Genomic DNA, 13,312 nt, shown 5'->3' with positions numbered 1-13,312 from the left:
CTGACAGTTTCCTAGTTCTCAAAAAACAATGTCATAGCATGCCAATAAATCAATCAATCTCATCTCACCTTGTAGCTCAAGCAGTGGGTAATGGTCTCCCATAAGTTTAACTGTCAGTTCAAATTATTTCACTTAATACATTAGCTTTCCCTTCACAGAATACCCCTGGGCAGATGTACATGCCAAACTAGTTAGGAAAGTCAGTTTGAAGTACAAGAAAACAGAAGGGGGATTCCAGTTAGCTGTAGGGTCCAACGCCAAATACCTGTGATATTGAGACCAGCCCCTCTTCAGTTCCCATGGACTTCAAAAAGCATTGGATCTGGCCCGGTATAAGCAAGACCCAAGTTACTTTGATAACATAACGGCTTCTAATGTGAGGGATTAAAGAGAGAATGAGTTCAGCCACTGAAGTACTGCTCTTCAGCATCTCATCACATTTGAAGTATCAGAGGGGTAGCCCTGTTAGTCTGAATCTGTAAAAAGCAACAGAGGGTCCTGTGGCACCTTTAAGACTAACATTTGAAGTGACAAGTTGCTTACGTTAGGCATCTTGCCTCATAACGAGTTATGCAAAAGAATTCCAGCTTCCAAAAAATCAGTTTTGCATTTTCATAACAAATGCAATGATTAGAATTTAAGGTGAAAAAGATCACCAAGAACTAGATCAGTGGCTTGGTGGGAAATTCAGGTCTCCAGTAAAGCGCAGTTCCGCCCCACTGGTCTATCCACTGTAGTTCAGCAGACAAACCATAAAAAGACACCCAAAAAAACGCTACAATTTCTTCTCACTCAATGAACCAGCAACAAAACCACAATATTGTATATTTTATTTAAATTAACAAAACTACATTTTTTCCAGGTTGCTTAAAGCATTTTGTAAAAAGTGAACATACAACAAACAATTTAATAAGACCCAGGGGCTGTTTCTGGTACGCAAGTGGCACTTAGTTTAGCAAATATAAAAAAAAGATATCTACACCATAACAGATTTGTTAGTGTTGGACACACAAGATTTGGTTTTAAAGCTGCAATGACTCTTTCGTAAATCAATCTTTACAACATGCAACGTTACACTACACTATAAAAGAAATCAGGATGAATTAATTCTAGGTATATAGATATTACATAAAAACTAAAGTTAAAGTAACATTAAGGTTGCAGAGTTAAGCTCTCAAAAGTTGTGAAATGCTAGAATTGAGGTTGGAAGGGCAACTCAACTCTACCCCCTTGGGAATATATGTTTTATGTTACAGTCTTTAATTATATGCTTATCTATATTTTTCTCCAGAGGACCCCGGCCTCATTGTGTGAGCATATATTTATTCAATATCTTCTTTTATTCTCCTCAATGTGGATCCAGGCTTTATTTGACAAAACCCATCAAAACTCTGCACTGGATACAAAATTAACAATTTCCTCCTAGTGCTCTCCGAGTGCTTCAAACACTAATACATGGATCTTCACACACACACACGGCATTTACCCATTTACAGATGGGGAACTGAGGCACAGAAATTATGGCCAAAATTGTCAAAAAGTGTCCATTAATTTTTGGTACCAAATTTGAGAAGCCCAGAGCCTTGTTTAAGAGGTTTAGCATTTTCACAGCGCTTAAGAATCTATGCTCCAAGTGTAGCACCACTTGACTTCAGTTGGAGCACTTAGCACTTCTGCAAATTTGGTCCTAGGTACCTCAAGGTGAGCAGCCAGAAAATGAAACACGCACATTTAGTGATGGGGATGCTACAGCCAGTAGCATCCTTCACTACACATCCCTGATTTATCCCCACAGCTGGTCCATCCTCTGCACTGGATAAGGCAGAGGGGGCCTATGGGGAGCAGGAAATAGTGCGAGATCATTAATTAAAAACTACATCATAATGTGTATGCAGAAGAGGGTCATATTAAGGTTACACAGGCAAGCTTAATACTGGCATTTCCTAACTTCTGAGTGCTTGACTTTGCAACCTTAGCACTACTGTAGTTTATGGTGTGAGATTTCCCAGGCTTTAAAAAAAAAAAAAGCCAACTGAAAAATGATTGTGCCCCCCCTCTGCCCATGGCAGCTGGGAGCTGCAGGGTGACCATAGTTCCCAGAGAGAAAACGGGAAACCCCAGCCACTCGCCTGAGGCGTCCCCCTCTCACCATGCAAGGCGGTCACCTGTTGCTGAAACCCTAAGCAGGGCCCGCTCAGGAGTCTATTAACCTGTTGCTGGAACCATCCAGGGGGCCCCTGTCACTGGAACCCTGCCAGGGCCCCACTGGCTGTCAGCTCCAGAGTCCTGCAGCCCATGGGGCTGAAGCGGAGAATGTCACAGAGGTCTCCGAAAGTCATGGATTCTAGGACTTTGTGACCTCAGTGACAAAAACATAGCCTTATGCATGAGCAGATTTGGAACCTTTAGATTCGTAGCACAAACCTCTATTACTTGAGCAACCGATAGCAGTAGACTCATCCTCTGCATGGACCAAGCTCTAGAGGGGGATGACACAAACTTTGCCAGGAGTTTCAAAAGATATTTGCTGACAGCAGGAATGAGACACTCAGGAATCCATTCCATGCACTCTAGTGGGCACAGACCCTTCTGCCCATCTCTCTCAGCCTCTCCCCTTCCGCCCCAGTCCCCTCCAACCTATGCCTGTCTTAGTTTTCCTCTCTCCCTCACCACAGCTCTAGCGCCTTCTCCTAATCTCCCTGCCCAGCCAGTCAGTCCCTCTCCCCCACACCTCCAATCCACATGTATCCTAGTCCACTCCCTCTTCCTCCAGGTCTGGATCATCCTCTCTGCATTTGAAATCAGGCTGTTTCCTCCTCCACACTGCCTGGGCATTAGCAGGGAGAGCACAGGACTTAATACCATGTGCAGCACTACAGCATCCCGCAGCAGCCAAAAGCAGCAATTGCAGGGAAAGTCCTGCTCAACTGTGGAGTCCCCAAAGAGACTAAGAACTGGTCAGGAAGTTTGGCCAAGTTACGAGACACTGAAAAATATTGGTTCTCACATGCTCAGTGCAGATTTGGCAGCTAAGTTCTCCAGACATTCCATCTCTGAGTATGCTCCATGTTAGTGCTGTAGTCTTTGAGCAGGAGTTGCCCTGCAATTGCTCCTCCCAGCTACTGCAGGATGCCGTGGCACTGGGCACAGGAACAGAGGGAGACACTCTCTCCTGTGTCCTCAATGCTCCCTCTCCTGACACCCAGGCATCATGGATGAGAAGGAGCCATCACTGGAATGCACAGGAATGAGAAATGGAGGAAGGGTGGGGAGGGAAGGGGTTTCAGGAGCCCAATGGGAGTGGGGCAGATAGGAGGATACGGGAAAGTTGGGGGATAAGGGCAGAAAGGTTATAACCACTAGAGTATATTCCCCTCCAGGACTTGGAAAAGAATCCAGGAGTTCAGAGTTCCTACATTCCTCTATCAGCAAATAGCTGTGAAACCCACTAGTAAAGTGTGCATCTCTTCCCCCTTTAGTGCCTAGTCCACACACCAGGTAACAGCCTACTACTGCTACCAGTCACTGTTAGCTTAAGTGGCAGTGGTCTGTGCTACAGGTCTAAAGGTTTGAACCCTGCCATGGGGGGGGGGGGGCACTGAAGGTGGTGTCAATATGGTTAGATACAGAATATAATTTTGCATTTTCTGTGTGTTTGAGGAAAATTACACACAAAAAGATGACAAAATACTAAATACCTTCTCTTAAGTGATACCTCCACTGTCCATTTTGTGCATTGAATGAGGCAGAGGTCCTGTGTAAAACCCCCAGTAATTAAAGACTATCATCCTGCATACACACAAGGAGCCAAATTAAGGTTCTGCAGGCAACATTAATCCTGGCTTTTAACTCTTGAACGTTTCACTTTGCACCCTTAGTGTTCGTTTAGCATGTCTGTAAAATATAAAATACATATCCTGCCCTCCCCCAGAGATAACTACACCATATTAAAGAGAGTTTACAAAGGTTCTATTTTAGTGCCACCGCTCAGTGAACACTATAAATACTGGGCATTTGTAGAGTGAGTTACTTCTGATGTCTCCTCAAGGAGGACGTTGTCTCAATCTGTGTATTGTACTTCATTGCGTTTGTCCCAAGTGAGGCGTTCCAGGAGTTACTCCTGAGCCTCCTTGCGAGCCAGCTTGTAAACCTCGGTTGGCCCGTCCACATGGGTGATGGTGGTGGTGAGCTGAAGCTCCTCCCCACTACTTACTCCCAGATCACCTGAAATACAAAGCTATGTTTCAGTGTGATGCACAAAAGGAGGACCTGGGAACTAGAGAGTGATTGCCATTAAATTTCTCCAGAGTTTGGGTCTTGGAAACAAGCTTTTCTAAAACTGAGGCCTAAAAAGGGTTTCCAGGATTCCTTCAATTCATTTGAAGAGAAGAATGTTCCTTTGCAGTGGTTTCAGTCCAAACAAACACTGTTACATGAGCTAATGCTGGAGAGCCACTGTGCTACTGAAAGATATTCCAAGGGAAACCAACTGTAAACTCAGTAAACAAAACTATTTAGTTCCATTCCTCAGTCTTGTCTTTCACTTCCTCCACCACAGCTACACAATGCAGTCCCCAGACTATTTCAAGTTAGTATTGATATGCAATTAAGAGCCACACCAAAGCCCAGTTTACCATTTGATTGATCTTCACCATAATTCTTGTGTGATGGAGCATATAGGAACATAAGAGCGAAGACGTAGAGGTTCCACATCCCATAGATGCCTGTGAAGAAGGCACTGTTCCCCTGTACTGTGAAGTCCCCCCATTTCCAATGGCCTTCAGTCACCTGTCCACAAGAAAGCAGAGATTCAACAGGGACAGATAGGTAAGGAGAATCCTCCTATGATGAGCAAGTACATGTTTCTAAGAGCAGATACAGAGAAATTTGAAATTAGACAGAATGAAGCACATGGACAATTCATGTCCAGACAGCAAACACATGGAAGTAAAGTCTATACTAAAAAGTCTCTTCCCCTGCCACTAATCTATAAGGCTTGGCACCTGCAACAAGATTTGTATTAGAAACTTTATTCATCTTTGGTTTGTTTTTTAAAAAACTAACAAAATTTATCTCAGAACATTCAAGTTAGATCATTCCAGTCATACAAGATTATAGTGAGAGGAGAATTATAATCGAGCAGTACCTGGGAGACTGGCTACATCTGGAAACTTTAGAGGGTCTATAAATAAACCTTTTATAGAAGAAAACAGCATGAATAATGCAAAGAGCTAATGGCATCCAGCACGTCTCACTGCTTCTGTCTTACAGCAGAGACCTATGGCTGATAGCATTAGCTCCAGATATAAAAGAAAGACAGGAGACTCTATGGAGAGTTAAGAAAACAGTCATTTAATATTAATATTTTGAAAACAATGAAATGCATGAGCTATGCACCTTAAGACTGCCTTCCCTTTTAAAAGCCAAATTAACAAGTCATCTGGGGCCATAGCCTACCATTGACTTTAAAGCAGAATTCCCTATAGAAAATGAGGAGCTCTGCTTTAAAGAAAAAGACAGTGGCAGAACATAGCCTTTAAACAAAACAAAAATACCAAACTTGATGAAAGTAGCCGGACAAAATGATTTACCAGATTTGAGGTAGAACTTCAAGCCAATTGCTTCAACTGAACAGATTTTTAGATCAGAGTCATCTTACCATGCCAATCAGACTATGGCATTGTTTTCCATAAGCAAAGGGAACGCAGCTGCTAGATTCTCTAATATAGTATGTCTGAGGGTACTTCTGTGCACGACTCAGCAGAAGTGCTTACAAGTAAAACTGGCAAGAAAATAAAATCCCTTCCTGTGAAAAATTTCACCTTTTTGAAAGTTTTCATCACAAGCAGAAATGAAACATCCAAAATTTCTCACAGGAAAGGATTTCAAGAAAAACTTCATTTTGCTTCTCCCAAAACTGAATCTTTCAGCTGCCCATCTGGGAGGCTCTCATCAATTTTGCTTTCTGCCTGCAATGAAGCTGACCCACTCCTCCCAATTCCTGCAGCCAAAGAACTGGGCCTGTCAGTCCCCCCCACCCCAGTGACTAGCTGGGGAGTGGTCTTTTCAGTTTCCCCTATAGAAAAGAAGAGAAGAGATTCTCCCCCGCGCCCCCAGCAAAACTGAAATTGTCCTACAACTGACATTTTCCTTAGGAAAAGAGTATTACTCTTTAGAAAATTCGGACGAAAAAGTTTCAGAACAGCTCTACTTTCAAAGTAGAAAGGCGTTTGACTATTAACTTATAAAGGTGTATCCATTGTATTTCTGCAACTAAAGCCTACATGTCTATATACAACTGTGATTGCCACCTTATATCTGAGACCAATAAAACGTCTTAACACTGGAAAGTCATTTTGGGAGGCTGTAGTCCTGGGAACTGGTCAGGAGAGTGAAGGGGCTTATTCTCAGAGGAATACTGTGGGGTAGACCTTCAAGAGGGTGCATGGGGTTTTATCTGTGCAACTTAAAACATAGCCCAATACACTATATTTTTATTATAATTGTATATCCACATATCTATCTATAGACTAAATCCAAGTTCAGAGGGAAGACACACACACACACACACACACACACACACCCCTACACCTTCCTCACGCCCAAAAAACTGTTAAGAGCATTTAAGATTGCAAAAAATCAAGCACTCAAAAGTTAAATGCCAGAATTAAAAAAAAAAAAAAAAAAAAACACACACCACACACACCCAGACAAGTTCATGGAGGATAGGTCCATCAATGGCTATTAGACAGGATGAGCAGAGATGGTGTTCCTAATCTGTTGGGCAGAAGCTAGGAATGGGCAATACGGGGTGAATCTCTTGATTACCTGTTCTGTTCGTTCCCTCTGGGGCACCTGGCATTGGCCACTGTCGGAAGACAGGATACTGGACTAGATGGACCTTTGGTCTGACCCAGTACGGCTGTTCTTGTGTTCTTAGAATTAAGGTTGCCTATGCAACCTCAATTCGGCCCCCTTGTGAACATGCATTATGACAGTCTATAGTTGCATACTCACATATTAGAGATTTTCAAAGAAAAAGATCACCAGAATTTTTTAACACATGGACAAACCACCCTCCCCACCCCTTCATATTGCAAATGGTTAAACCATTTTGGCTGAAATGTAAAGGGGGGGGGGGAAGAGGGAACAGGGAAAAAGCTATCCTGAGGCAGACACTCAGTATGAAAAATTTCAGCCCAAACAGTTTAAGTTTGCCAAAGTCAAACAACTGAAAACAGGGTCTTATAATGGGAAATATCAGGCAGCCTTAGTAATAAGAGGATACCAGCCCCGCCTACAATCTATGCATTCCTGTGTCCTCTGAAGTAGGATATAGCCAATATCTTGGCTACCTAGGAATCTGGATACTGCACTCTATCATACCAAGTTTGGTTTCAGCACACTCACCTGACTGACAATGAAGAAGATGATTGTCATTGCTGCACAGGCCAGAGTGATGAGCATCAAGAACTTGAACCTAAAAATCAGCCCCTATTGAGATTGAGAGAGAGAGAGAGAACGAACGAGAACGCTGGTCACCGTAACAGAACAGACAATCCCATTTAAAATTTTTAGCTTCTACAAGATGGAAGTTGGAAAAAAGATTAGTCCAAAACCACAAAACCTACAACCACCCACTTGCTCCTTTGTCCTGCCTTGGTGACAGCCGATATTCTCTGTTCCCCACACGTCTGCATTCCTTCCAGTTACATTGAATGGGGTGTAGAGATCTTGACTGCTACTGCTATCCATTATGTTTGCTTCTGTAAAATTAAACTGATTTACTTAGAGCTAATGTGAAGGAGGCACTTGAGTTTAAGCAAAAAGGTTTCATTAAATTAACAGCACATTTGATAGTCTGTGGCTTCCTTGCTAAATCAGATATGCTTTCTTTCTAGAACATATCTGTGATGAGGGTTTGCTAGGTTATACCAGGAGTGATCTATCTACTTTACAAATGTTTTCTGTTTCTGTAAGTGTAATGAGTTTGTGAGGAGGATGCAAGCTTTCCCAATCTAATTTCCTGTGGCTGAGAATTTAAGGCGACTAAATGAATGTTAGACTATAGATTAAGGACATCAAACAAATGACATAAGACCTCCAAACCATGTGAATTTATCATAGACTTTGCTTTTTTTAAATCTGTTTTGAATTTAACAAAGATGGATTTTAGTTGTGTTAGTTTGGAATCACACTGACTCAGGCATCTTGGGGGAGTGTGGACATTTTACAAAGTTAGTTTGTGCAGCAGGTGGGCTGAGGGTGGCAAGATTGAAGTCCTCAGGGCAAGGACTGTCTTTTTGTTAAGTGTTTGCACAGTGCCGAGAGCAGTGGAGCCCTAAGCTCTCCTGTAACACAAATCCATAATACTTGTGCCGTACTTTTAACTCAAGAAAAGAGATGAAAGAAGAGCTAAGACTTCAGGGAAACGTCTGCAAAAATACAGATTCTTTTATTGGAACAAGTAATGTGCCTTTCAATGAGTCACAAACGACCTGATTAGACATGGAGTTTGACTCATCAGAACATTTTCTACCAAAGTTTTATGGACACACAAATCTTTATCACCAAGAAAACAACAGGCATTCTTGGCTTGACTGCAACTCTATTTGGGCTCCTCCTTCTGCTCTGCAACAGCAATTAAAGAGGAATGAGTACAGCTCTGACCAGAGACAAACGTGGTCTAAGGAGAGGATGGCAAGCCAGAAACTCCTGATCTTTTATCCTGTTCCGATGCAAACTCTCAAGTGGTTTGGGCAAGTCACATGAGTACCCTGCATCATTTTCCTCATCTGTAATAATAATGCTTTACATCAGTAGATCTCAAAAAGGTTTTACCACCGGGCCACACCACTCTGAAGATTAAAACAGAGCTGATTGGGAGTAAATGCCTACAAGTACGTTGCGCGGGTTAGTGTTTGTAAAGTACTTTGAAGATTGAAAGCATTAGTGGGGGCTAAACATCAGAACAAATGAAAAGTTTATTGCCTTTTTGTGAGCTGACATTAGGGTGGTTTTGGCAGCATGAGAAAGCTGTTTTCTAAATTATGGAAAAAGCTAATGAGGGTGGATACAGTTTTTCTGGTAGATCACCAGTCGCCTTTTTGGAATACTAAAGCAATGAGCGCATGCACATGACAACTTTAATCCAACAAGGGTTTTCTAACCTCATAATGAAGCCTGCGAGCCTTGCTCATTGCTGGGAGGCTGGATTGTTTCCCACTAATGTTTCTGAACACTTGAAACACCATGAAACACAAAAACAGGAAGTAGAGGCAAAGGCAGATTCCTGCAACTATAATAAATGCCATCTGAGCAGTAAAGTTAAGGGAACAACTACTTGACAAAGCAGGAGATTGTAAAGTTCTAATTACCTGAATAATATTTTCTTCAAAAGCAAACTAATTATCGCAATAATCCTAATTCAGGCTTCTAGTGTGTATTCAATAGAAGCTTCCATCTGAGTGAGGGTATATGCTTCACGGTCCCTTCCCCCAGCTCAGTCCCAGAGCCAATGCTTCAGTTGTTCCCCAAACACTTAACATAGTGTTAACGAGGATAAAATATTAAAACTCCTGCAGGCTAAAAAGGCTAAGCTGGAATTGTCACTTCTGCTCTGCTGGTACAAAGAGACGGGGCTTAGCAGAGAAGACAAGAAGTAATAACCAACCAACATGCGATCTTGGCGACTCTGCAAGAGGACTGGGATGCTGGGGAAGTGAAACTAATCACATTACCTTATCTTAGCCTGGTAATAAAAATTAAATGCCGCTGAAAGCACTTCCAGCGTGACCAGGCAAATTTAAAAAGCAATTTGTATAAATGCTGTAGGACCACGCTTCCAAGTGTCAGCGATGAAATGAACTGCCCCAGAGAAAAAACTGCTCTAGTTCAGACCAGGAGAGGGAATAGCATAAAGGGTGCAATTTAGACAGGGTTCAGAGAGGATAAGATTTTTTCTAGAATCACTAATACTCAAACCCTAACTCAAGATGTGCCATTTCCTAGACTTTCTGCAGCTTGAGGCAGATGCTCATTTTTCTAATCACTTCCCTTATCTCAATACTAATCTCAAAATTAATTCTTGCAGCAAAAATCTACATGCTGCACTAATATTTTTAGAAGTGTCCCCCTATAGAGCCATAAAGTTGTTCATTCAAAGGATATAGTGGAGGATCCAGAGTATTTGAGTCAGAAACCAATTTCCTAGTCCCATTTTACTAAAGTAAACAGGCTTTTCATCAGGTTCAATAAGTACTTTGAGAAAGTGAAATTTGTAGTTACTAAAAACGTATTTCTCACTCCAAAAACCTAATACAAAATAAATGCTACTGCACAAAAACAGATAGAAGGATACAGCCAGCTCCGTGCCAACATCTGTAGTCCAGATACTGTAGAATGGATTTTTCAGTTGTACCCCTCTAAAAAAAAGAATTCAGGGCAATCAGAATTCATGTGCAAAGAGTCAAAAATACCGTAAAATACACATTCCTATACATCTAACTTAACAGTTTGGAAAAATGAGTCATGTTATTTTGTAATTTGGGAGTGTGTTTGGAGGTGGGTGGGGAGACTTCAGTTTACATTCCAGTGGACATGTAATCTTACAAAAACTGTTTCAGCACAACTTCACAGTACTATAAAAGGAAGGCCAAAGGAAAAGCCTTCTTGTCTCTTTGCAAGAAAAATGGTGAAGCAAATGGTTGGACAGTTGCTGTCAGCATTGGGGCAGACTGTACCTTGCTTGTCCAAAGTGACTTGCATCAGCTATGCAAGTGATAGCATTTTTAAAATATGTATTGTTTATGGTGTCAAGCACACTAGCTGAGAAGGAATTCTCGTCACTTGCACAGTATTAAACCTCCTTTTCAATTATGCAGAATTATGATGACTCCACATTGCTTCAAAAAAAAAAAAAAAAAAAGTGTTTGTTGGAAATGTATAGGATACATGTAATAAAAATCTTCCATGTAAATGTTAAGACAGGAAAAAGGGATGAAACTTTCATATATAAGAGACTGGACTAACTTATGTCTTGATACACATACCAATGAAGTGATACTGTAAGGAATTGTATTTTAGCCCACAATGGGTACAGAGCTGGATAAAATCCTCATTTTACACACACACACACACACACACACACACACCCCCCTGCATTTTCATCCTGAAACTCACCTCACTGTTCCAGTGCAGCTTTCTGAGATTGCTCAATATACCCTTTGAACTACAAGTCAAAAACATTTTTTTGTCCTGTAACAGGTAATATTTCCATGCGTTGTGAACTTATATGGCTACGCAGGCAAAGAGCTACCTTTTATCTCTTTCTCTCACTTTCAGTCAGTCATTTTCCAGTAAAAAGTCTGCATTACTTAAACGTAATCTGATCTGGAAGGGAAAACTTGAATTGGGGAAATTGCTACTGGGATGTCTAAGAAATGGACCACTGGGCTTGGAGGAAATTGAGTTATAAAGGGGGCTAACGACTTGAATATCTAGTCTGAGGAAAAGGGACTTGCCATTCCCTTCCCCAAAAAGCACAAAGGTGGCTGGTGAATACCAGTGTTGGCAGGGGGAGACCCAAATGGTCTGAAAAGTGCTAAGCCTTTGTACCAACTTTTCAATCCTTGTCTCAATAAAGCTATTAGAAAAAGGCAAACCAACATGGACCCAGTGTAAAGATCAATTGTATCCAAATAATTGCCCCTGTAAGAAGAGGACAGCACCTGAGATCAGAGCACAATCGTATTAGCACTACAGAGTGTAAGAGAAAAAAAAAAGTCTCCATTACCTCTCGCACATGTCAAAGATGAAAAGGCAGAAGGCACCAACAGCTATGGGCCCAACCTGTTTCCAGTACCCAGAAAGATGATTTCGTTCATTTTGATCCTAATGAATCAAGCCATGGAAAAAGAAAAAAGTGACTGAATTATGCACCCAGTGAGACGGATAGCAAAGGACATTCCTAAGTCAAGAAAGAGGTTACTTACTAGGTGCTGTTTTGAGTCACCTCTGTGCATTTCCATGGTGGGATATGGCATCCCAGATTTTGAGCTGCATAAGTTCATTGGGAAGCCAGGTTCATTGGGGATACATAAAAGAGCTTGAGAGGGAGACATCATTGCCCTCCCCAGAGGGCCCTCCAGAACTGCTCCACCCCCCTGCCCTGAGCCCCCTGCCACACCCCAACCTCCTGCCGAGTCCCCTTGTACACCCCGCACCCCTCCAGCACCCCAACCCCTTGCCCTGAGCCTTCTGCACTCTGCACCCCCTTCCACACCCTGCACTCCAACCCCCTGCCCCAGCCCTACATTCATGGCCCTGCATACAATTTCCCCACCCCAGTGTGGCCCTCAGGCCAAAACGTTTGCCCACCCCTGCCCTACCCTACATATGGGAATGCAGTCCCTCCCCATCCCCCGCAACGGCCTCTGTTCATTCTCCCAAACCACACAGTACTGATGTCAGACTTCTGTGTAGAGGGAAAGGTGGGCAAGTAGTGGGAACGCACAGAGGTGATTCCCAAAGAAGAGTTACTGATAAGTAACCTCTAAGCTTTGAGGGCATCTGTACATTTCTATTTGTGGGATATTAGCAAGCAGTGTGTCCATCCGGAGGAAAGCAGGTGAAGAGTTCTGCTAAACTTAGGGCTTGTCTATGCGGTACATTAACAGGCAGTAGGGAACTTTAAGTGCCCGCCAGCAGCGTCCACACAGGCCAGTTAGTGTGACACATGCTGGTGTGATCTAGAATTTACAGCCCACTGGTGTGGGCTAAAGCACCATGTAGCCAAGCCCATAGATTAACACTGTTCTGCCAGTCTGGCATTGGAGCATTATGCTATTTCCAAGGAAGAGATCGGATGAAAAATGTGCATAACACTCCAAGTTGTTGCTTTGCAAATATCCAGTATCCACCAGAGGAGCTTGTCTAAGGCAACCACTGATGCTGCAACTGCTCTTGGAGAGGGTTTGTAAAACCAGGAGATGCTTTGATATATACATCTAAACCAGTGGGAAAGTCTGGCTGGTAACTTTCTCCCTATATGCTACGAACAATTTATTGGATTTCTAAAGGGAACGAGATACTCTTTACTCTATAGTCACACCCACCATCATATGCTCGCCACAAAAGATTATCCAAAATGACAGAAGCATGGCATAGAAGATTCCTTGTCGAATATCTCCAAAGAGCAACATCCAAGTCCAGTCAAATCCAATGGAAAACCACTCTACTGGGATATTTATGAACGTCATGGAGATCCCAAGAGCAAAGATCACCCTGGAGAAGCAGACAGAACAGAATCCCT

General features: G+C 42.4%; 1 protein-coding gene across 1 annotated transcript in view; it reads right to left on the bottom strand.

Moving 5' to 3' along the window:
• Nucleotides 1-3,707: 3,707 nt before the first annotated feature.
• LOC113407455 (protein wntless homolog) overlaps nt 3,708-13,312 on the bottom strand; it is a 54,570-nt gene continuing 44,965 nt past the window's right edge. Inside the window, exons 6-12 of the mRNA XM_026656004.2 lie at nt 13,116-13,284; nt 11,795-11,892; nt 10,361-10,424; nt 9,171-9,314; nt 7,411-7,494; nt 4,635-4,788; nt 3,708-4,224 (exon numbers count right to left, since the gene is read on the bottom strand). Of these exons, the coding sequence (XP_026511789.1) occupies nt 4,115-4,224; nt 4,635-4,788; nt 7,411-7,494; nt 9,171-9,314; nt 10,361-10,424; nt 11,795-11,892; nt 13,116-13,284 (823 nt within the window). The 3' untranslated portion in view covers nt 3,708-4,114. The remainder of the gene's footprint in view (nt 4,225-4,634; nt 4,789-7,410; nt 7,495-9,170; nt 9,315-10,360; nt 10,425-11,794; nt 11,893-13,115; nt 13,285-13,312) is intronic.

The sequence above is a fragment of the Terrapene carolina genome, unplaced genomic scaffold, assembly GCF_002925995.2.
Source record: "Terrapene carolina triunguis isolate 2854851 unplaced genomic scaffold, T_m_triunguis-2.0 Scaffold211, whole genome shotgun sequence".
Taxonomy (NCBI): domain Eukaryota; kingdom Metazoa; phylum Chordata; order Testudines; family Emydidae; genus Terrapene; species Terrapene triunguis.
This window is presented reverse-complemented; position numbering and strand designations above follow the sequence as displayed.